Source organism: Centroberyx gerrardi, chromosome 14, assembly GCF_048128805.1.
Source record: "Centroberyx gerrardi isolate f3 chromosome 14, fCenGer3.hap1.cur.20231027, whole genome shotgun sequence".
NCBI classification, from domain to species: Eukaryota; Metazoa; Chordata; class Actinopteri; order Beryciformes; family Berycidae; genus Centroberyx; species Centroberyx gerrardi.
The window spans coordinates 12,472,657-12,496,068 of NC_136010.1; the positions used below are offsets into that span (position 1 = coordinate 12,472,657).

At 44.7% G+C, this 23,412-nt stretch overlaps 1 protein-coding gene across 2 annotated transcripts; it reads left to right on the forward strand.

The window, feature by feature from the left end:
• The first annotated feature begins 19,981 nt into the window (after positions 1 to 19,981).
• On the forward strand, positions 19,982 to 23,336 carry fkbpl (FKBP prolyl isomerase like). Of its 2 annotated transcripts, XM_071906331.2 has the most exons (4): positions 19,982 to 20,069; positions 21,454 to 21,621; positions 21,728 to 22,026; positions 22,330 to 23,336. In XM_071906331.2, the coding sequence occupies exons 2-4, from the start codon at positions 21,456 to 21,458 to the stop codon at positions 23,002 to 23,004; spliced, it is 1,140 nt and encodes a 379-aa protein (XP_071762432.2). In that variant the 5' UTR covers positions 19,982 to 20,069; positions 21,454 to 21,455; the 3' UTR covers positions 23,005 to 23,336. The 2 variants fall into 2 exon arrangements, with proteins under 2 accessions (XP_071762432.2, XP_078144488.1); XM_078288362.1 differs by lacking the exon at positions 19,982 to 20,069 and having other exon boundaries at positions 21,041 to 21,621.
• Positions 23,337 to 23,412: the final 76 nt, after the last annotated feature.

A 23,412-nucleotide genomic window follows, 5' to 3' on the forward strand; every position in this document is an offset into this window, starting at 1 on the left:
GGCAGCAAGGAGTTCCAAAGTAATTTCAGATTTCAGAGGAAAATGCCCAAGTTTAATAGAGAAGGTTTGATGTATAGTAGGCTAAGCAACCATACAGTAGGCCTCATTATCCAGTGTGTGGCTCCCCGTCGCGCGGCTGTCAGGAGTGTGAGGAGCGCCTTTTCAGTGCCATGTGCGCACCAGACTCTCCACTGGGCGGTTATGGCTCCCGACAGGAGGTTTACCTGAGGAGACGGGCAGTAAGTGTTGGCTATTTCACCTCACGGGGCGGCCAATCATCTCCCCCAAAAAACACCTATCCTTGTTCTTTGCTCAGGTCAGAAGCAGGAATAACATCCAGGGTGGAAGGCGCTAGACTCGCTGCGGTTCTGCCGGTTCCCTGACTCTCTGCCGGGTCGGATGCTCGCGGCGGACCTCTCCTTTATCAGCGCGCGGTGGATAAAGTCACAGGCGCTGAGCTGAGGGGAGCTGAGAGAGAGAGAGAGCGTGTGTGAACGAGTGTCTGGCTGTGCGAGAGAGGCAGAGAGAGACAGAGGGGTGGGAGATGAGGGAGGGCTCGCTGCTGACAGCTCCTCTCGCCCATTGGGCAAATGTATAGGGGTTATAGAGTTTGAGGAGGAAGGAGATATTGACGGCGAGAGGGATGGATGGAGAAGTGCGTGTGAATGTGTGTGTGATGTGTGTGTGCTGCTCTCCTCGTTGGCGGTGGCGTTGAGTGGGTCGATGTCGAGACAGTCCTGACGTGAAGAAATCACCTGTAACCACAGACTGAAATTATTATAATTATCAAGCCTTCATTTACAGCCCACAAGTAAGTGCGGCAATTTGATTATTGAAACACATTACATTTGCAAATCCACATGCAATGTAGGACTAATTAAATGTCCAAACATATTGGAAATGCAATATTTAATAATGATACTATAGTAGTCAGAATTATTTGATTTATTGTAATTTTTACTGATTGATAATTATAATTAACAATAATAATCATATTTATGATATATATCCATATGATTTATGTATCTTCTACCTTCTCATGTAATATGCTGACCCCCCCCCCCCCCCCCCCCACAACACACACACACACACACACACACACACACACACACACACACACCTCTCAAATCACTGGCATTGCTCCATATTGCAAACATTATTACAAATGATTAAGGAAATCGTCAATAGGAATTTTATTTATTATTACAAATTATTTTAAGTATTTAAGTATTTAAGTTATTTAGGAATTTGTTTTGCCTGCAGGCTAAACCTAAAACACAGCAGAAGAAGTGAAAATCAGAGAAAAAAGGAGAGAACGTGGGACTGGGAGAACAGAGCCAAATCGTCCAGTGGAACAGCACTGTGGCTTAAATATGAACCACATGTGCCGTGTAAGAGAGAGTGCTGAGACAGCGCTGGAGTAAAGCATGAAACACTCACACACACACACACACACACACATAAGCACACACACACCATGCGGTGTCCCTGGAGAGCGACCATCCTTACCTTCCTTCCCATGTGTGTGTGTGTGTCTTCAGATTGGCAGCACAATGTTGTTGATCATCTACTCTGATGTTTCTCCTTGTCCTTGAATGATTCCTGACAGAAAAACTTGCAGTTAAGGACCTTTCACAAACTCAAAAACCATTGTCCGACTTGCTTACAGGCACCAGTTCATATGTTATTTTTGTCGCCATAGACTCACATTTCTCTGGAGAGTTTGTGATATTGGATTAAGAATACCACAGTTGATTCAGCTGACCCAATAATACTAACTAACAAGTAAACAAATCAGGAAATCCTTGTCGGAATTGAAACTATTAGAATTAGCTAGCTGTCGCAAACTGCTGTTTCATCAAAAGCCTGAGAAAACAATTATGGTGTTTATGCCAAAGCCGCTGTTAAAGCTAAGCTTCTTTTAGAGACATTTGTATTTGTATAGGCAGGCATATGCAGTCTGCTGTCAGAATGGGACACACACACACACACACACACACACACACATACACTTTGAAACATTTTCAGATAGGCAGGCACACACACGCACAAACACACACAGACTAGAGAGTGGGTACAAGTTTGTGAGAGGCCGTGAGGTGAGGCAAAGGAGCCAGACTCTGGTGAATATTTGTGCGCTGCAGCTTAGCTCACAATTTTCTGTTAAATCAAAAGGTATTAGGGAAGCAAAAACACCACTGAGTTATGCTCCCTCTCCTGGGGCTGGAGCTGGAACAGACTCTCCCTCTCTTGCTCTCTCTCTCTCATTCTCTCTCCGTCTATCTCTCTCTCTCTCCCCGAGTCTGTGAACTTGACCCCAGCTTTCTCTTCATAAACAATAACAGAGTCAAGTGGCTCCTTGTCAGCTGGAGGAAAAGTTTGCCCTGATGTACGGGGTCCAATCTGGCAACCATCTCCCCAGAGGAAAAGTACGGATGGGGGTTGCCATGTTTGAATGCCGCACTGGGGTGAAGGAGGGATAAGGGTGAGATTTAGAGAGGCAGGGGTTTTGGGCTAAGCCAATTGATTTCTGTGTTGATACATTATAATCACTCAGGATTATTTTTGAAAGAAAAGTTGCTGGGGGAGCTGTGGAACGGGTTGAATGAATCAAGGGCAAGCCAGAAGCACGCGGTATAGGTGGAAGAGTTGGACTAATGGCCCAGTAATGTGTCCCCTGTGGGGCTTATGCTGCGGGCTGTCACCAGCCGGGACGGTCAGGCAGTCCAGGGATGAGCTCAGCGTCTATTCCCAGGGAGGACAGCCTGCCGTCAGGCCTGGCACAGCTCCCACACAGATGGGACGCACAGGGGAACAAGAACAAGGGAGAGGTAGACAGGAGGAACAGAGTGAGGGACAGAGGGGAGGTGAACAGATTCAAGATGGGGAAAAGTGGGGAAGGTCGCTGCGTCTACCTTCATTCTGCCACATCTCAAATAAACTAAAGGTATTTTTTTGGAGATGTAGCAGATATGTACAGCGATATCGGGAAAGGTGGACAAGGTTGCTGCAACCACGAGGTCATATTGTAGAAATTAAAATAAAAAGTTCATTATGATATATCCATCTATATTTGCATTATTTTACTTTTCTAAGACACCAATGATGTCTGTCTGTCTGTCTGTCTGTCTATCTATCTATCTATCTATCTATCTATCTATCTATCTATCTATCTATCTATCTATCTAGATGTATATGTAGATACAATTGAACTGAATAGATCAAGTTTCAATGAATCATGATGATAATGCATGAGAGAATGGGAAATCACAGCAGAAGAGAAGACTCAGCTATATTTCTGCAAACTCAGACAAAAATATCATCATGAGACAAATTATTCAATCACTGCAAAGGCGAAACACATGAGTTGTTTCACGCAGAGACTTTATCTGTATTTATTTTTGTTTTCATTACCATCACAGTTTGTGTGTGTGTGTGTGTGTGTGTGTGTACAGGTGAATGCGAGAGAACTTCTGTGTGTTAAGTAATCATGAGGATAACAGGGCCAAGCCTGAGTGGCTGTCTAGATATTAATCAGCTGGAAATCCAGTAGCATTATCTATAAAGCTAATGAAAGGTCAAAATACAACACAGACCCTAAAAATACCTCCTCAAGGGACAGACAAACCACAATGTGTGTTTGTGTGTGCGCGCGCGTGTGTGTGTGTTTGCATGCATGCGTGCAAGCCAGAGAATCAGCTCTGTGATAATTTATTGTCCTGTAAATTTAGATCTGCTGACAGCGATGAACTGCCTTGAACAAACTCAGTGGCACTGGAACTCCAGAAGCCTCTGAAACTCGGGGCTGGTTCTCAGAAAAGGTGTCAGGACCTGTTGCAGTTCCAGCAGCTACCTCCAATGCAAAGGGTAAGAAGAAAGGTATGCAAATCGAGAGAAAGTTTGCACATGCATAGATGCAAAAAACGTACTCACACACACACACATGCGCACACACACACGCACACACACACACACAAGTGCTGCTACACTATGTACCCTTGGGTTACATCATGGCTGGCCTCTATGGGGCTAAGCCCTCAGTGCATGTGACCCTTTCTTTCTTTATCCCCAGGATAGCCTGTCAATAATAGATTTTATAGTTGCTGTGAACACACAGTGTCAGTAGATGTGACGGTGATAACTCTATAATAGAATGTTTACTAAATAGCCGGAGGATGCCGTCATGCTGGACCAATTTGGAGCACGCACACACACACATGCACACACACGTACACGCACGCACACACGCACACGCACAGAGTATGGGTGTAGAGCAGGTGATACATGAGTGAGATCAAAGGCAGATCTGGGGCAGCATGGCCTCTTTGACACCTAACACACATCTCAGACACACCTGCATGCCACACACAGGCAATACACAGACTGGGAGACAGATACACACAGAAGTAATGAGACAGACATCATCCATATTAGATGGGGATGAACTGGGATCAGCAGTAAGATGACTGCTTCGATTCCTTTGTCCAGTTAAAATGCTCCTTAAAAGAGCAAAATTCTGTAAAATGATTATAAAAAGATTACTTACAAAAAATATGTGAATCCAACATTAAAGTTTACTTTCATGGATGCCGGTGGCTTTGTACAGCACAGTGTCTCCCTGCTCCTTCTGAGTGGAACTGAGTTTGTGCTGACTAGTTTCCTGTTCCAGTGGGGAACTGTCTGTGTGACGCACACCGCAGGTCATGGGCAGCTGGTCACATGGCGGCTAGCTGAGGTAGCACAGAAACAGGCCCAATGCCGCTCCAATAGTGGATCCTTCCTTTCTCTCCTCCTAGTTTCTACACAAGATAGCCAATGCAGAAAGAATGTCAGGTTATTATGGGTCGGCGCCAGTGTTTTCCATTTATTTATTCAGCAGTTAAGTGAAAAAGCATGATAAAAGCATTCTATTTTGTCCATTGCAGGTATGGTTTTCATGCAAGAGGCTGCACTAGAACATAAACTGCAATCGAAACATGGAGGGACATGGACTCTGGTGGGTATGATTACACTGACAAACAGAGTAGCCTGATTGCAGTTTTTTCCTGTGCTATTACATTACCATTTGTCTCTTTGTCTTCCCTACCGCTCTCATCTCTCTTTTTTTCCGTCATCCTCTATGTTCACAAGCCCTTCCTCCCTCTCCTCAACCTTCACCTTGAAATTAGAGATATTTTCCATTTTACATAGCCGTTGTGGTTTCATTCCTCTCACACAAATGCTTACACATCCATGAGAGTCAGATGATTGACTTTGTGTGTGTGTGTGTGTGTGCTCGTGCATGTGCATGTGCATGTGAGTCTGTATATGTGTGCATATATGCAGATGAAAGAGAATCATGAATTATTTTAATGAAAAACAAGTATTATTTTAGTCAGAGTGGCTGCCTGTATGTGTAGCAATACTTTGCAGTCTGTCATAAACTATTGTCCTACTGTCATACAGTCAAAATCAGGCTAGAAAGCACGGTTTAGAACTCAGCTAGTGTCATTTGTACAAGAAAACAAGCCAGCCACGGTGTTTCTCTTTTCTCAATATCTATCTCCTTAACCTCCCAAACTCTGGAAATAACTGAATGGCAAAGCAAAGTGTAGCTCTTTGTGGAGCCTTAAAGGTACAAACAGTATTCTCTTTAAAATCACATCAGACACATCGGAGTGGCAGGCGTGTGGGGTGCGTCCAGAAGGTAAAGAGACAGAGGCACCCTGGGAAAGAGCTGAGTCAGCAGGACTGTCATACCACAGAGGGCTCTCGGCACAGTGACTGGGTGCTGATCGCTGTGCGTGAGTGTGTGTTCTTGTATGGGTTTTGTATCCGTGAACATGTTTGTGATTTAGTGATTTCCATACACATACAAGTAACTGTGCCCCTGATTAAGGGCTAAGCCTCTCTGGTGTTTGTTTAGTCACATAAGCCCCAGCTTCCTTACACATTTCTCTCTCTTTCGCTGTGGAGGAAACGCAGGCTGACTGGAGTCGGCGTACGCTGTTTGAGCCCTGGGGTGGCGGCTGTCTAGACCAGGGGTTCTGAAAGTGGGCTCTGGGGACCTCCAGGGGTCCTTGTCGTGGTTCCAGGGGGTCCCCCGGCAAAATGAAGAACAGTTTATTCTCACTGCAATTTTAATTTAGTGATCCCAATGAGAACATGTATAAGAATGACTATTCTATTCATAGCTTTCACTCTCACCACTATTATCTATCCACATACAGTGTAGACAGTTCTGCAATTCAGTTCTTAATCCAGAACACCAAAACCCTTCCCATGTGGGGGTCTCTGGGACAAACTCTTATCTAATAGGGGTCTATGGGCTAATTTGTGGCTGTTTGGGAATGAAAACATTTGAGAATACCTGGTCTAGACCTTATGGTGGAAGTTATATGGGCACTTATACCATATGACTGAGGCTCAGTTCTGTAGCAAAGGTTGTTGGGGCTACCTGGTGTTCTAGGTTGAATTCTTGAGGCCATTACGGCCCTTTGGCAGAGGCTCTGTGCTGTGTGGCGAGGGCTCTAAGTTGTAGGTGAGGTCTCTCCACGCCCTGAGTGATGAGAGCAGGGTTTAACCGGCTGCAGGTGCGCCTGAGACAGGCGGGTAGGGCCTTTGAAGTGGAAGCCAACTGGGACCCCGGCCCATCTCTGACCAGCCCAGCCAGCCCAGACACATTCGCTTTCAATTAACACTCTCCCTTCCCTCCCTATCGCTGCTCTCTCACTTTCTATCATTCCCTCTTTCTTTTCCAATACTTATCTGTATTTGAGTTCAGATGAGAACCACTTCTGGCTGACAACTGCAGTGCAATAATTTTGATTTCCTGTTTTGTAGTGAAGAGTGAATAACCACGCACTTCTGATCAATGCACCGCTATCATGACGCTGGCATTATTGCTAAGCGGAAGAATTCACAAATGGATGTGCTTGCGTGCAAGTCAGTGTAAGTACATGTTATTTGGTCTGTGTGTGTGTGTGTGTGTCTGTGTGCGTGTGTGGGTGTGTCTATGTGTGTGTGTGGGTGTGCGCTGGGTTCTTACCTCACCTCTCACTCAGGCTCCATGAATCTTCTTGTGTCTCGGGGCCAGGCTGAGAGTCCAGAGGACAGCGAGTCCACAGAGCTCTGACACCCTGATCTATCGTCTCTCATTTATCTTTATGTGATGAAATCATGGATCTACTCACTCTCACACTCTGTCTTCTGAATAGGACACGTCCTGTCTTTGGCGCGGACAAACGAGCGAGAGTAGTCATATCACTTCTATTACACATTATTGAGTTTGATAGAAAAATAATCAGCAAATGCTATTGTGGCTCATTGGCCCTTTTTACTCACACCTATATTCACTCAAGTGTGTATATGAGCACACACACACACACGCATATACTCATTAAAGAGAGTGAAAGAGAGAAATAAATGGCTGCTTCGATGGTAAGCTCCCTGGAGGCAGCCACATCTGGCTCCTGTTAGCCACAAGCGTATAAAAATCAAATGCGGTTTAGTCCCAGGCATGCTATAGTACGGGCACACACACACACACACACACACACACACACACACTGGGAGGTAGGACTCTGGCATGGTGGTCACCCCCACCAGTCCCAGCCCCTCTGCAGTGCCAACCCTAGTGAACCCAGCAGACATCAAGGGGCTCAGACAGGGACTAGTGTTCCTGGCACAACAGCAACAACAACTCATCTACAGCCACCACACAAACATATGAAACCCTTAAAACCCTGTGGATACCTGTCTGCCTGGCTTCTCCTACTATGTCTGAGTGTGGGTGGGGGGTGTCGATAATAATGACTGGGTAAGTAAGCATTCAGAGCTAGAAAAAAAAAAACCCATCTAGCACACAATTCTGTCTCCGGGAACATCTCTGGAGCAAACATCAGGCAAAATAAGTTATTATTTACCAGTAAATAAAATTTAGTATGCAAATGTTTAAGAAGACACTCCATAGGTTTAGTCATGAGCCTGTGACACAGAGTGAAATGGAGTGAAAATATGCTACTGTACAAAATGAGGAGGCTATGAAGAGAATATCAACAGAATCTAAGAGCAGGTTTAGGGGACATAAACAGACACTCACGGACAAGCCAGTGAACTCAGACCAGACCACCTCTGGATCCCAGACTTCCAAACAAATCGGTCTCACTCCCTGACACATGGCAGCGCAATGCTTCACTGGAATCATGACTCATCGATCGGGTCGTCATCTTCGCTGGTGATACTCAAATTGGCGACTCACATGTGAAACATGTGCTGTGGTGTCTTGAGCGTGTAATCGGTGTGTAATCAGTGTGTGTCGAGTGTAACTGAGCGCCAACAGCATCATTAGGGAAGACTGTTTACTGTGTGATGTTAGAACTGAGACACAGAAGCAAGACACAAGCAAGCAAGTGGAGAAATAAAGACATAAATAAGGCTATCAAATGCAAGCCTTTTCACCCCATATGAGACTGAAGTTTAAGTTTATTTCGAAATGTTTCTGGTATTGTGATCGTCTCTAAATGTCACTGAGGTCAAAGCCAACTCAGCCTGTGTGTTCTCCCAAGCCCAGCAGGCATGTCTGAAAGACTCTGAAGCTCTGTGAGTCTGTCTCTGGCCTTCAATTTCCTGCCATGTTAAATCCTTTATAAAGCAGCCATCTTCAGTGCAGCTTGGGTGGGATAGACGGCATTTCAATAACTTTTGTATTATCGATATTAGCATCTGATGTTGCAGTAATATCACTTGTCTGCAAGCTGGCTGGTTGGAATCTTACAGCTTTAACAGAAGTCCTCGCTCAGAAGCGTACGCATGCGAGTGCGCATGTGTTTTTGTTTTGACAGTTTGGAGGCTGGTATTATCTAAAACCTTCGTGACGCACGTTGCCCTGTGTGATATAGTGACACCAGTTTACCAGCTCCATATATAAGGCTCTCTGCTCGCCAGGCCTATGTCAAAAAGCTGCGAGAGACTGTCAGCATCAAAATGAAAACTTTTTCTTGGTGAAGAACATCAAATTTCACGCCATCTTTCAACAATAGGCGTATTGTGGCCGGCTGAAGGACTCCAGTAAAAGCTGGCGTATCCTCGGCAGCAGGCTGGCGCTAGTCCTGGCCTGTCAGGGTGAAATGTTGCCCCTGTGTCAGCTCTCTGTAAACTCTACTATCTCTGACTGTGATGGACGGGCCGTCTCGCGGCCCCTGGAGATCCAACACACAGCCAGTCACAGGTTGTGAATGTTATCGGCTCGTAGATCCGAGGCTTAGATCAGCCTCTGGACTGCTTTAAGGGCCTGGAAGCGTCTCCTGTTTAGTGACTGCCAGGGTATCTGTAGATGGTAAGGATCAGAGCTTGAGGTCTGCTTCTGCAAAAAGATACACATTTCTCTAGCCTGGCTGCCATGTAGGTTTGAATGTGTTGATCTCTTTCATGGAGATATTACGTACATCTTGGAATTAGCCCTACATGAATAGTCATCCATGTTATGTATGTCTGTTGCAGATATCTAAGCCCAGCCACGTCCAGGAGACTCTTAATGCCCATCTGACTGCTCCCACCTACCCTGATCCTCCCAACACACACACACACACACACACACATACACACACAAATGTTGCAACGCCCGGACCTCTCACCATGTGCTTCTAATCGAGCTCCAAGGCCCTCTTTGGTGGTCTTCGGTCTCTCCATCTTCTTACCCCGAGCTCTCTCCTACTCCGACTCCTTCAGCATCCTGCCCCCTCCCCTTAACCTCTCTCCTCCCGTCCCTCGCTCACCCATCCAGCTCTGCTCCACCACCCTGATCGCACCTGACACTAATTCATCTCTTTCCCCAAGACACTTCACCCAGATTTACCACTGGTAATGGATGATCCTCTTGATCCTGCCTCTACCCTGCAGAAATATATCCATCTTAAAAAGTCATTGCATCTGATATCTGACATCTTAAAATTTTATGTTCAAATTGATTTTTCCTTCATCTGGTCAGATCAAGCAGAAAAGGAGGTTTCACACTACAAGAGAATCCAAAAGGCCGAGAGACAGTGTGACAGAGTTCAGATGACATTGCATGATCTACAAATTAAAGGTCTTGTAAATCCCACAAACTGCCTTATCAGCCTTGCTCTCTGTCGGATTTGATACAGACTCTCTCTTCCTCATTCAGTGTGTGTATGTGTGTGTGTGCATTTGTGCCCTGTAGCACAATGTTAGCAAGGGAAACACATGTCCACATTAAGCAGTTTCACAGATCAAGCAGATATGACTGGGGATGAAAGAACGGATTGGGAACTTGTTATTACAGTGCGGCTGCTGTGAGCCGTCAGTGACAATACTCCCCAAATCTTTTCATGTTCATTATCCAACTCTTATGTCACTCTATTGACGCTGCTTATAAGGCAGAATAAATTGCAAGGGAAAGATGATCAGAGTAGGTTTCATTGACTTTGACAAGGGTGTTTGTGAAACACACGATATGAATTCACATTTCAACACAAAGGACTTCACAAGTTTTTGCAGACGTCTTCAGAATGAAAAGGATGAACAAGAAAGAGAGGGAGGGATGAGAGCGGAGGAGTGACTGATTGCAGGGCATCAGACCAAATGGGAACCAGAGACTGCGAGATGTCAGAACTGCTATGGATTTATACTTTACCTGCTCCCCTGGGATCTGCCACACATACACCCACCCTGAACAGAAACAGAGAGGGGGAGGGATGTGAAAAAGTATGGGCAAGAAGTCATAGGTCAAACGGTGCGAGAGGATTAGTAAAAAGAGGCCTAGGAAGATGAGCGAGAGGTGGAGGACGGGAGAGCGAGAGAGGGGTGGGTCTGAGGAGAAAAGAGTAACATCAGCTGGGTCTTATTTAGACCAACCTTTTGTACTCTGAAAGGAGCCCCGAACGGCCTTCTCTTACATCTGTCCTCCGCATGTTGGACTCAGATGGGTGGGCTGCCCCTTTCTGCCTTTGCCCTCTCCTCTCACTGCTCTATATCTCTCTCTCTTGGGTACAGGACTGGTCAGATGACTCACTTGTAGGGTTTGACCAAAAAGGGATTTTGAAGGCTGGTACTCTTGTATTATTGCTGCCAAAACATGATATTTTGCATCACATTCGATATGTTTAAATTTGACCATTTTTATACCCCCAAAACATGACAAGTCCTTGTCAGGGTGGAAAAGCCTCTGAAACTGAATTTAGACCATGGGACACTAAAACCCAATTAAAAGCCATACTAATGAAATTGTATTAGTTGCTTTGGCAGCTCTTTAAAGCAGGTGACACTCCCCAACCCCCACCTTTTCAATGGTATAGGGAAATTCTGGGATACATACTATATAAAGCCCCTAAATGGAGAAATAATTCACAAAATCATTTTGAACAACTGAGTAAATTAATATAATCTGCAAATACAAATTCATGGCAAGTTCTCCAGACTTCTTTTTCTATAACTGTGGCCAGGGAGGAACCTCCATCATATCAGTGGTGGATGACATGACAGGCCTGACATATTGTCAAACCGATGTATCAGTCTAACCCTACTCACTTGTATCTAAGCCACTCCAGTGTTGGTGCAGTGTGGACAACTGACCACTGCCCTCCAGCTACAAGACAAACACAGCTCTTGTCTGATAGACGAGTGTCGTTCCTCCACAGACAGCGTGTCGAGGTCAGCGCTGTGCGGTGTAACTTGACAGACACAGATGACAGGACATGCCCGAGTCACACTCCACCAGCTAACAGAGCGCAGAGCCGCTAACTGTTACCTCGACTGGAGGCTGGTCTGAATTAGGCCCCCTCGCCCCCTCCGCAGACCTCAGACCCCGATCCAAACCTAACGCCTATATAAATCACAGCAGGCCAGGTGATTTCTGAATCTTGACATTTGTTTCTTTTCACTGGCCAACTCAGCCTCTCTCTCTCTCTCTCTCTCTCTCTCTCTCTCTCTCTCTCTCTCTCTCTGCCCCTCCCTCTCTTTCTACCCACTATGAGTTAACTCGCTGTTTAAGAAGGTGTGCAATTGGGTGTGCCACACCTGTAGGGAGTTAACTACGAGCTGATACATCGCTAAATTTAGCCTCCAGGCCTCACAGACAAGGCCTCCCCTAAGCTCGGCCGTAAAATCTTTATGGATATGTCAGCCATGCTTTAACATCAAACCCCCTTATAGGCTGCATCATCAGAGATGGATGCTGCTCTTACTGATTACTCTGTTAACAGCTGACAGAGTGTGTGCTCGTGTACACCAACTATAAGGTGATAACTGACTTCATATTCTTGTAGAATCCTTCGCAGATGTATGGCAATAGTGCGCACATACATTTACGATCTATGGGAAATGATCAGATGGGCAGGTGTGTGTGGGTGCAGATATGGAGGCCACACACTGGTGGTGGTCATATGCCAGTTAAAAGCCCTAACTGGTCTTATCTAAAAGTGTTCAACTGGCATTACAAGGTCAAATGCACTATCAGACTGTATGTATGTACGACTGTTCAAGTGGAAGCATATCCAGATGTGTGCTAGTATGCATGCGTGCGGAGGTCTTATGGCCCACAGCGACTTGCTCAGATCATAGAACGCACACACAATCATACAAACACACACACACACACACACACACACACAAACACTACATAGGGAAAAAAAAAAAAACACATGAAAGCTCTGTCAGGAGGAACACCTCCGGCCCCCACACAGGAAGCCCCCATTACAGCGTGTGTATTGATAAAAACGGTCCCCCCATCTGCCCCGTAGCTCCCGATAGCCATCTCCTCCCCTCAGTGGGTTCCCACTCAGGCTGTGCGGGTCCGGCGGTATAACTGGCCCCCAGAGAAACAACATAATGGAGTTAAGGACCCTGTTTATGCTCCAGATAAAACAGATTTACCCTTACTGGCTGCACTTACTAATGCCAGATTCCCCATATTGCTGGTGGGCATACACACACACACACACACACACACACACACACACACACACACACACACACACACACACTTTACAAGCTGCGTCTTAAATGTGCTGCAGTAATGGCAAAATAGTGGCATACTGTATGTGCGCGTGTGTTTGTGTGTCTGTGCGGGCAGCGGCTTTGATGTGTTGTGGTTCTTATGATCACACTTCAACACATCTTGGAGCAGGAGAGGGAGTCTGTTCTGTCTGCTTCTAAACACAGCATCTGGAGCCACCAGAACACCAGACAATGCACATGCAGACACACACACACACACACACACACACACACACTCACACACTCACACACACACTGCCAAGCAGATTGATTCTTTTATCTGTGCAAATTTGCTCTTGCTTTCAAGAACCACAGCACTGGAGTAACATTTCTCTACCGATCTGTATCAGTGATAAAGATAAATAAGGCTTGGTGGATCTTAGCGTTTTTTTTTTTATAACCAGACCATATTATATCTAATGAAAAACTGTCCAAGTGATGAAATGTCATTCAATCTCCCTCTCTGTCCAAGATAATCAATCAATCATCAGTCACTCTGAGCTGCAACAGTGTTTAATGGCAGTCCATGCTCTTCCCACAGTTGTCTGTGGACTTTCATGCATAGCCTCTGCGCACGTAGCGCTGTGTCTCAATCTGCCACGTAACAATGCAATGCTATGAAGTCCAGTTACCCTGGGAGTTGAACTAGGACCACGTTTTTCTCCTGCAGTGGGAGCAATCTCATCATGACATTGTAATGTAGATGAATGGCTCTGACCTGGCAGACTCCGCTCCATCACTTCTAATGGAGGAGAAAAGTCATATTTCACTACTTGTGCAACTCTGCTGGCAATCAGCCTGAATTACAAGGCTATGCACCAAGACAGTCTTTGTTTTTTATTGATTGGTCTTAACGCAATAGACTAAGACAGTGATTGACTGGTAGATAATGGACACAATGTGCCTCCTATATTGGTACCACAAGTGGTAGAGTGATGCCTTTCACCCTCCTTACATCTGTCTCTCCTGACCTCATCGTTTCAGTGGCTCTAATCAGCCTCAGGATCAGCCTTGATCCCCACTTGACCTGGAAACCTCAATAAATCAAACTTCTCTGACTGGCAGCTCATTGGTATAGTATGCCATTCTTCATAAGCCAGCATAACCCGATTAATTTACATCTATGATAACCACTAATTTCTCGAAGATTACAATGCTGTTGTTTCAGTGTTTGACTCAAGCTAGTTTGACTCATGTTAGACCTTACATCTTTAGACAAAAATACAGTCTGCTGGAGGAGTCTGGAAGAAGAAGTATGATGATTCTCTAGTTTGTCTAATGTACTGATGCTGAGTGTGGGAACCACTTAGAACGGGCTTCTGCCTTCACATTGACAGTTTACATAGTGAAGGCCGAGCTGTTGTCAGTGTGTTTCTCACTCTCAACAACAAATAGCCCCGGGGGACCAAAACTAGATGCGATAAAAGTGCACACATGCTCACGTGCTTGACATACATGCATGCATCCACACACACACACACATGCACACACATACACGCGCAGACAACATTATGTACAGCCGTCCTTCTGTGAGGGATAAACACCCCGTTAGTGTGGCCCGATCTGTTTACGAGTTAGCCTCTGGCCAACCAGGGTCGTGGAGGTTGTGTGTGTGTATGCGTGTGAGAGTGTTAGGGGATGTGTGATAGAGGGATTACAGGCGAGTTGACCGCCCTTTCTCGAGGCAAAACAAACACAAAACACAGCCCGAATGTTAGACAAGCCTAATGTTTAAAGTTTTTGGTGGGGGAATCAGTTTGTCTTGAACGCAGCCTGTCATCTATCAAGTAACAGCACACACAGAAAACCCACATCTTCTCCCCTTCTGTTATGCTTTCCCCACTCTCGGTTTCTTTAGGATTTTTCACAGTGCCTTATTCCCGATTAAGACGTACCGTATCATAGGTTGAAAGGTCATTCTCTCAGTTTATCACCTCTCTCTCTCTCTCTCTCTGCCTCTCTCTCCCTCTAAGCGAGCCAGTGAATTGTGTTGATAGTCTCTGTGGTGGGATTGACATTCTCGGTTAGTTCCGGTGTGTGCTCCCGCTGGTGGTCGGACCATCTTTATCCCCGTGGGAAGAGTCTCCACCCCAGTCACAGCGGCCACTCATCCATCCATCCATCCATCCATCCATCCATCTATCTATCTATCTATCTATCTATCTATCTATCTATCTATCTATCTATCTATCTATCTATCTATCTAATCTTATTGAATTGCAATGTTGCAAGCTAATATTTATTTCACTGCAGAGTCAAGTAGGAACATGCAGGTAAGCATTTCACTGCGCTGTCTAAACTGTATCTGACCTGTACAAATGACCAAAAACAATAAATTTGGAAAACAATTTCTTCTGTGTCCTGATTTTTCCCTTTATCTTCCCTTGTCTCTATATCTGGCTTACTTCTCCTTTTCGCTCACCTGTCTCGCCCCACCTTCTCCCCGAATGACGCAAGTAGAGGCCCAAAGAGAGAGCAGCAGAGGTCATACCAACCCTGCTAGCAGCAGTCAGTCCTGGCTATTGGGGTTGCAGCTGTTCCCCGAACACCACTACTGGCAGGTTGTAACACCCTTCTGACGAACATGGAGCGGTCCGCGGGCCCTGGGATACACGCTTCTGAACCTACCCACTGGGATGTTTCACAAGAGGCCAGCGGGGGAGGCGATGGGAGCCAAGGGGAAGGTGAGGGGGGTTGAAGAAGAGGGCAGATAGGAGAGGCAGGGGAGACATAGACGATATGGAGAACACATGGAGAAAGAATAAAGAGATGGAGGTTCTGGTATTGTGTGTGTGTGTGTGAGAGAGGGAGAAAGAGAGAGAGAGAGAGAGAGAGAGAGAGAGGGAGAGAAAAAGAGAGAGAGGGTGGGACAGTATTGGAGGAATTGGTCAATGAGGTAGACATGGAGGAGAAGAGGGTTGATCTCCTTCCCTCTCACTCTTTCACTCTCTCTCTCACACACACACACGCACGCACGCACGCACGCACGCACGCACGCACGCACGCACGCACGCACGCACGCACGCACGCATGCACGCACACACACACACACACACACACACACACACACGCACGCACCAAGATCTAGCATCTCCAAGCTGATTTGTTCCAGCACATTAAAGCGCAGCTATTAAGGACTGGCCTCACTCTCACTCGTTCACTTGAAATCAAGACAACTATTTGTCTTTTCTTTTCTGGCTGCACTAGGCTGAATGATATCAGTAAGACATAATGGAATAATTTCCATCCTCCCCCTGCAAAATACACCATGCACACAGGCACTGTGCAAAATATTGTTTGCATTATGATACACATGCAAGTAAGTAAGGATTACATTAGAGTTTATGAAGACTTCAAAAACCTCATGCAGCAAAATAACTGGAACTGGGTAACATCAGCCTGCCAGCGATACTGACAGTACTGCATACCTGTCCAAGTTATGCCATATTACTGGGGAGAGGGAGACCCCTATTGGTAACATAGGGTTTTAAAAAATAAAACAACAACTGAGCTACCTGCTGGCTACAACAGATCTCAAACAGAGGAGGGATGTGGATAATGCTGATCACATGAGTGGAGATAAACAGTAACCAAACTAATTATTTTACCATCCCACTGTGACAGTATAATCCAGGTAATTAATTATCCGGTGATGCATGTTTCACAGGACTCCCCGTCTTCTGTTTTGTACTGGTATATTCATCTGTTTTGGATTACTTTAATATCTAAACATCTGCTTTTTCGTCAATCTTTCAACCATCTCATGGAGAAACAATCATAGAAAAAGCATTTGATTAGACTTTTCTAGGCAAATTAGAATATATCACACCATTACAGCAGCTAAAGCCTCACACTATACCATGCATATGTGTTCGGGTATAGAAATAGTCCTGCCTGTGCCAATTGCCCTGCCACTCACCAAATGCCCTCAAAGAATGTGTTCATTTGTGGGTTTTTGTATAAAGTTGTATTTCTCATCATCTTACTGTAAAACAAGGCGTAACAACACCAGATGGATACTCAGCAGGAAAACTGCAGGTAGCAGAGATTTTTCTTACTTAGTTATCTCCCTGCTGCGATTAGAGAGGCAAATTCTGTGTCTTTAAATCCAGGATTAAAACCTGTTATCACTGTCATTTGGCCAACCTTCTCATTGCTCCCATTACTGGAAGTGACTCAGCCTCCTCAGGTTAGACTAGTTAGTTAGCGCTAGTTCAGGTTCCTGACAATGGGATTTTAGTTTGTGTGTCCTGTTTTCCCGGTCTGTGTGCACCTGTTCATTCATGTTGGTGTGTGTGGGAGTTAGTGACTGAGTTGGTCTGCTGTGTGTATGGGTGTGTCTCCTATCTCTTTGCTTTTCAGGTTGTTGTGGTTGTGGCTGGGCAGTGTCCTGGACTCTTCCTCCCTCCTCGCCTAGTTGTTGCCCTTGGTGACCGAGGCAGCTCTGACATCACTGTACTGGATGATGACGACAATGACTATGGTGACCGAGTTGGTGTTGATGCCCCCGTGCCAGACCTGGATGCTTCACCCAAGCGCACTTATTCTGTTTATTCTGTGTGCTTTGTTTATGTTCCGTTTTGTCACCAGTATTTAATATTTGTTTGTTTCTCAGCACCCATTGCACGCCTGACCGAAGGGAGATGCCTCTTTGTTAGTTCCTTCCCAAGGTGGGCTTTTGTATGCTGTAGACCAGCTAATCCCCAAACTTTCCAAGTCAAGGACTGCTTAATAGATACACATAAGGCCAAAGACCCCCATTTGAGAACAATTTTTAGATATGATTTTAGTCCAGAATTGCTGCCTATGTAGGTGGGGAGGTAACAGTGGGGAAAGTAAAGCAAGGATCAAAACAATCATTCTTAAACATTCTCTCATTGTCCTGTTTTCCACTGAATAAAATAATAGCAAAATTCAAGTTTTCCTCATTTTCATGGGAGCTCCCTGAACCCTCTTAAGGACTCCTGGAAGTGTCTGGAGCCCACTTTGGGAACCACAGCTGTAAACCTAACGCTAAAATGTGCATGGCTCTTGTTATCCAGCACAGTCTCATTAGTGTAGCAAGTTTATTACCTTGTCTCACCCTTGTCCTGGGACAAGCAGGGCTCATAAGACGACAGATAGCAACTAAGATAACTCATCCCCCCCTCACTCTCTCTAACACACACACACACACACACACACACACACACACACACACACACACACACACACAACACAAATACATGTTGGTTGCTCAGTGAGGTATCCCTCTGATAGCCCTAATGGTTTCTAGTGTCCAAAAGATAGAGCCCTAACCCATACTGACAGGGTGGATTAACACACAAGCCTTAAACATGAGTGGTACAGGCCAAAGGTCAATACACACAGATGCAAATATGTGTGTGTGTGTATGTGTGTGTGTGGTGTGGTGGGAGGTGGGGAGAGTTAAAGTACTAGTATTTTGTCGCATTGTACAAAACCATTTTCTAATCCCTGTAAAGAAATTATATGACATAAATTCAGGGATATGTATTATAATAATGTATTATCATATACTTGGTACAGCTTGCTTATAGTAGTATATAGTCTAGTATATATATATATATATATATATATATATATATATATATATATATATATATGTATATATACTTATATAGTCCATCATCCAAAAATCAAAAACACTAGAGCATTTTTTTTTTAATGTCTATTTGTAATGTTTTGTATCTATTGGCGTGTTTTCCCCACTTGCTTCTTTCTATTCACTGTTCATCTTCATCTTCCTTTCATTTTCTACTCTTTCCTCTCACTGTTGTTTCACCATCTCCCTGGTCTTTGTCTCCACCTGCTGTTTGTCACTATAGCTCTTTTTTTTATTTTGCCACATTCCTGTCTGAGGGAGTGGCAAAATCTTTTAAATCACCACTTTCTAGACAGGCTTTCGTATAATTTATTTGTCACTGTGGTGGAAGTTTTCTGTAATAAAAGAGACTTGGAAAGTAGAGTTGTCCTTCTGTTGTTTTTATTGTTTGCAAACAAGGCATAAGATGTTCACCCATCAAGTGTGTGGAACAAAAGAGCGCCAAACAGTAGTTTGCCTGCAGTATTAAAAAGGTGAAATCCAGTTTACAAAGGGGGCTGGATCACATTCATCAGAAGTGCTAAGATAACAGTTTTGGTGTCTCACAAAAGACCAGTTCAGCAACATCCTCTAGGCCCAATTACTGAAGACAAGAGACCATTCAACTGAGAAAGGCCAGGTTCCGGGAATAAAAGATTTCCTGTTCAAACAAGGACCAATTCAACTAGCCACTATCTTATCTGTCTCAGGTCAGGTCAAAGGCATGAGAGAAGTGCTGAACAGCAGTTTGTAAATTTCCACACAGAGATGAGCTCTCATAATAATACAAAGAGAGTACAGTAAATATATTAAAGACAGAATAATATATTAAAGACAGAATAGTATAATAGTGTAATTCCTCCACAGTCACTATTTTACTTTTTATTTGGGCCTCATTTAAGGCAAGTCCTTTCAATTTGGTAACAAAGTTTAATTTAGCTTGTTTTTAAATCATAGGCAGAATTAATTGTTTTCCTGCCTCTTTTCCAGAAGATTGTTTTCTGAGACTTCCAGGAAATGGAAACCGTCCTCCAAATAGTCAAAGGAACTAAAATTGTCCCCTACATAAACTACATCACCATCATGCTGGTTATCCGCAAATTACACTGCTAGTAATTCATAGTATTCTGTCACATCACCACACGGCCATCTTGGTAGGAAAATAACAGGTGATTGTAATAAATTAACAGGTGATTACAATCAAATTACAAACACAGCCAATGAGATGTGTGTATTGTAAAGCGCCATATTGGTAGGAAATGCATGTGACATCATGGGAATACTATGAATTGATAAGAGGAAATCTTTCTGTACTAGAATAATGCTTCAACACGTGTGTCGTCACGTCCGGTAGTAGACGGACGCTCTCACTGTCACGTGGCTTTTGTTTATGATCTGACACATTAGTCTGTCTCATCTCTTTGCTAAGCAGTAGCTAAATTCTTACTCAATATTAGACTTGTACAGTTTTGAGGTAAGATACATGTCTTAAATTTACGGACACGAATACCATTCTGAATGTGTAGAATGTAATACGTTGAAATCCAACGTGTAATTTTGCTCGCGCTTGGTTTTCCACGCTAGCTAACGCTATCTAACGTTAGCTTGTTAGTCATCGAGTCAACGGGTTTGTTAAGCTGATGAAATCTTGTCCGCCTTGCTGGGTTGTGTTGAAGTAGCAGGTGTGGTAGGACTGTTAAACCTTCACTTCTGAAGTCACAGTACGTGGTTTTAATTCAACGAACAGAACATAAACCCTCCTTTTAACTTATATGCGCTCGGGTATTGGCTTTTAAAAGTCTTCCAATAATGTTTCAAATCATAATTGTAACAAAACAGACTTCTTAGCCATCAGTTCCTCAACTTACTTCTGGTCAGGACGGTTTGCTGTAATGATTTACGTTTGGAATTAGCCTACCTACTGGAAGAAATAGATATTTCGTCAAGACCCAAACGGCAAACAGGGCTGTAGCCTCTTTCAGGGTTTGGCTTCAGTCAGTGAACACTCCCGTGAAAGACACTCAGGGCTTATTGCAGCTCGAATATTTATGATGTGTCTTGATTTCTACATGCCGCTGCACAAACAGTTCAAGTTTATTGCCATGTCCATTCAAAAATAAAGTCAGACTCAGTCCATTTTCAATACACTGAAGCGGGCAGTACGAGCTCTGATGCTTTGATATCACTTTCCAGATGGCAGAACTGAGAATAAACCATGAGCTGGATGGCTAGAATCCTCAATGATGCTTACAGTGACTGGTGTAAATATCCTGGAGCTGTGGTAGTTCTGTGCCTATGATTTTTGATGCAGATTGTATAGTTCTTGTATGTGGTCCCGTTTGCCAAACTGATGCCTGTAGTGAGGATGCTCTGATAGAAATTAACCATGGTTTTGGTAGATAAGCCAGATCTTTTGAGACATTTCAGAAAGTACAGTCACTGTGGTGCCTTCTTTAGGATGTGACTGGTGTTGAGAGACCAAGAGAAGGAATCTGATGTCTGGGTCTAATACCTAAGAATTTGAAATCTCTAACAACTTCAACAGATGTCCCATTGATGTATGTTGTGGTGTGAGTGACTTTGGACCTTTCTGAAATCAGCAATGATGTCTTTTGTCTTTTATCGACATTTAGAGAGAGGTTGTTCTCCTGACACCATAAGGATAGATCCCTCATTTCCATCCTGTATGTATCCTCATGCATTTATCTACAGGTTATGTGGATGGTTAGCATAGATAAATATTAGATGTGCTGCAAAGAACAATTATCTCACTCATAAAATATGCAACTAAGGACATGACAAGATGCATATCTGAAACTACTGTAGATGTGAAGATCTCTTATTTTTTCTGTACCCAGCAATGGATCCTGTTCACCCTCCAGAAGCGCAGGATGGCGATGGTGATCATGACGGCTTCGATGTCACATCCTGGGTATCTGTGTGTCCCAGAGGCCTCTGGAAGGTCCAGCGAAGTCGAACCGACAAGAGGGGTCAACAGACTACCTGTAATGCTGGAGATGATGGCTGTATGGCTCTTTTCTGACCTTACATTCTGCTTCAATGTAAATGATTCATTCTTAGTCCAAATGCCATACTAGCAGTGATGAAGCTCTGCATCTTTGTCCCATGTAGCATGCTCATCCAGCGACTACCCGAGGCTGGGTTCACTGTGTCGAGTCCGAGTGTGGCTCAAAGCGGATCTTGATGAAACTGAGAGTCCAGCGTCTGATAAGGGAGATGAGAAGCCGTCGATCCAATCTGACCAGCCAATCACAGAGCTCACAGAGGTGCCGGCTCCGCCCTTTGCACGCTGTCAGGACTCTGTGCTGCAGGTTCCGCTTGGTGATTGGACGACGCTGAGGCTAGGGGAGGGTCAGTGCGATATCACAGAAGTGTGTGTGGAGGGGATGAGAGCTGAAGAGAAATGTGAGGTAAGAAGAAGTCGTCGTCTTACATATGCATCTACGTAAATTTACCTTTACAAAAAGAATCTGACTCTTGCACTTTTTAGTATTGGTTGTTTGTAATGTTGGTGATCTATGAATTGAAGCTTTTTCTACTGTTGCTGTCATTTTAAGATGCTAGGGCTAAGAGCATCGGCTAAATCCCTAAAATGTAGAATATGCATTGCAGGCTCAAAAGGAATAAGACACTATTTTTATGTAGTCTTTATTCTTTCAAGCATGTGAAAATGAAAATGTACAGCAGGTCTGATCATTTTATTTGCCACTCAGATTCTACTGTCTCCACTGGGAAATGGACCAGAAGCCTCTGCGCCCCAACCCGCAGAGGGAAACCAGCCTTTATGTGCCACGGTTGAACTGCACTCTTTCACACCAGGCAGGGAATCCTGGGAGATGCCTCCTGGTGAAAAGTGGGAGTGGGTGAGGTCGCACAAGGAAAGGGGTGGAGTGAGATTCAGGAGCGGGGATGTGTGGGGAGCTGCAGACAGCTACAGTCGGGCCCTCAAGCTCCTCATCACTCTCCACAGCCATATCAGCGAGTCGGGAATGAAAGGACAAGAGCAGAAAGACTCAGACGGCTGTGATGAAACACAGACGCTGCCGCAAGACTCTCCGGTTCCTTCCGCTAATGAATACAGAACCATGAAGGCAGATCTCCACTCCAACCTGTCTTTGTGCCAGCTCAAACTGAACCAGCCGGAACGGGCCAGGGCCAACGCTGCAAAGGCCACGCAGCTGGAGCCCAGGGGGGCGAAGGCCTGGTACCGGCTGGGCCAAGCCTGTCAGATGGTGAATGAGCTGGAGGAGGCCAGGCGGGCGTTTAGGAGACTGTTAGAGCTGCAGCCAGACTCGCCTGCTGCACAGAAGGCACTTAAGGATGTAGCAAGTAGAGAGAAAGAGACAAACACACAACTGGGACTTAGACTCAGCAAAATGTTCAGCTGAAGACGATAAAACCTACAACCAAACAGGAGGGTCAAGTCCGGGTCTGCGGTTATTTTCACAACTTGCATTAAAATAAAAATGCATCTACAGCTACTGCCTTACCTTACAACAAAAGCCATTAATATTGAGATGCATGGCTTTTCTTCCATCTCTATATTGATTCACTGCAGCAGTCAATTTATGGAATGTGACTTGCCTGAATGTAAATTATGCAACTTGTTTACACCTAACGTTATTTGTCGTGGCGCAAGCAAATGCACTCATGTCTGGGAATGAGGAGTAGATGACTGGAACGTAGTAGATTCTGTATTCTACACTAAATAAAATAATAAACCAACAAACTTGTGTTGTAATGCAAATCTTCATAGATGCAATTTTCTAATCTGCCACGAGGGGTCGGGCTTTACT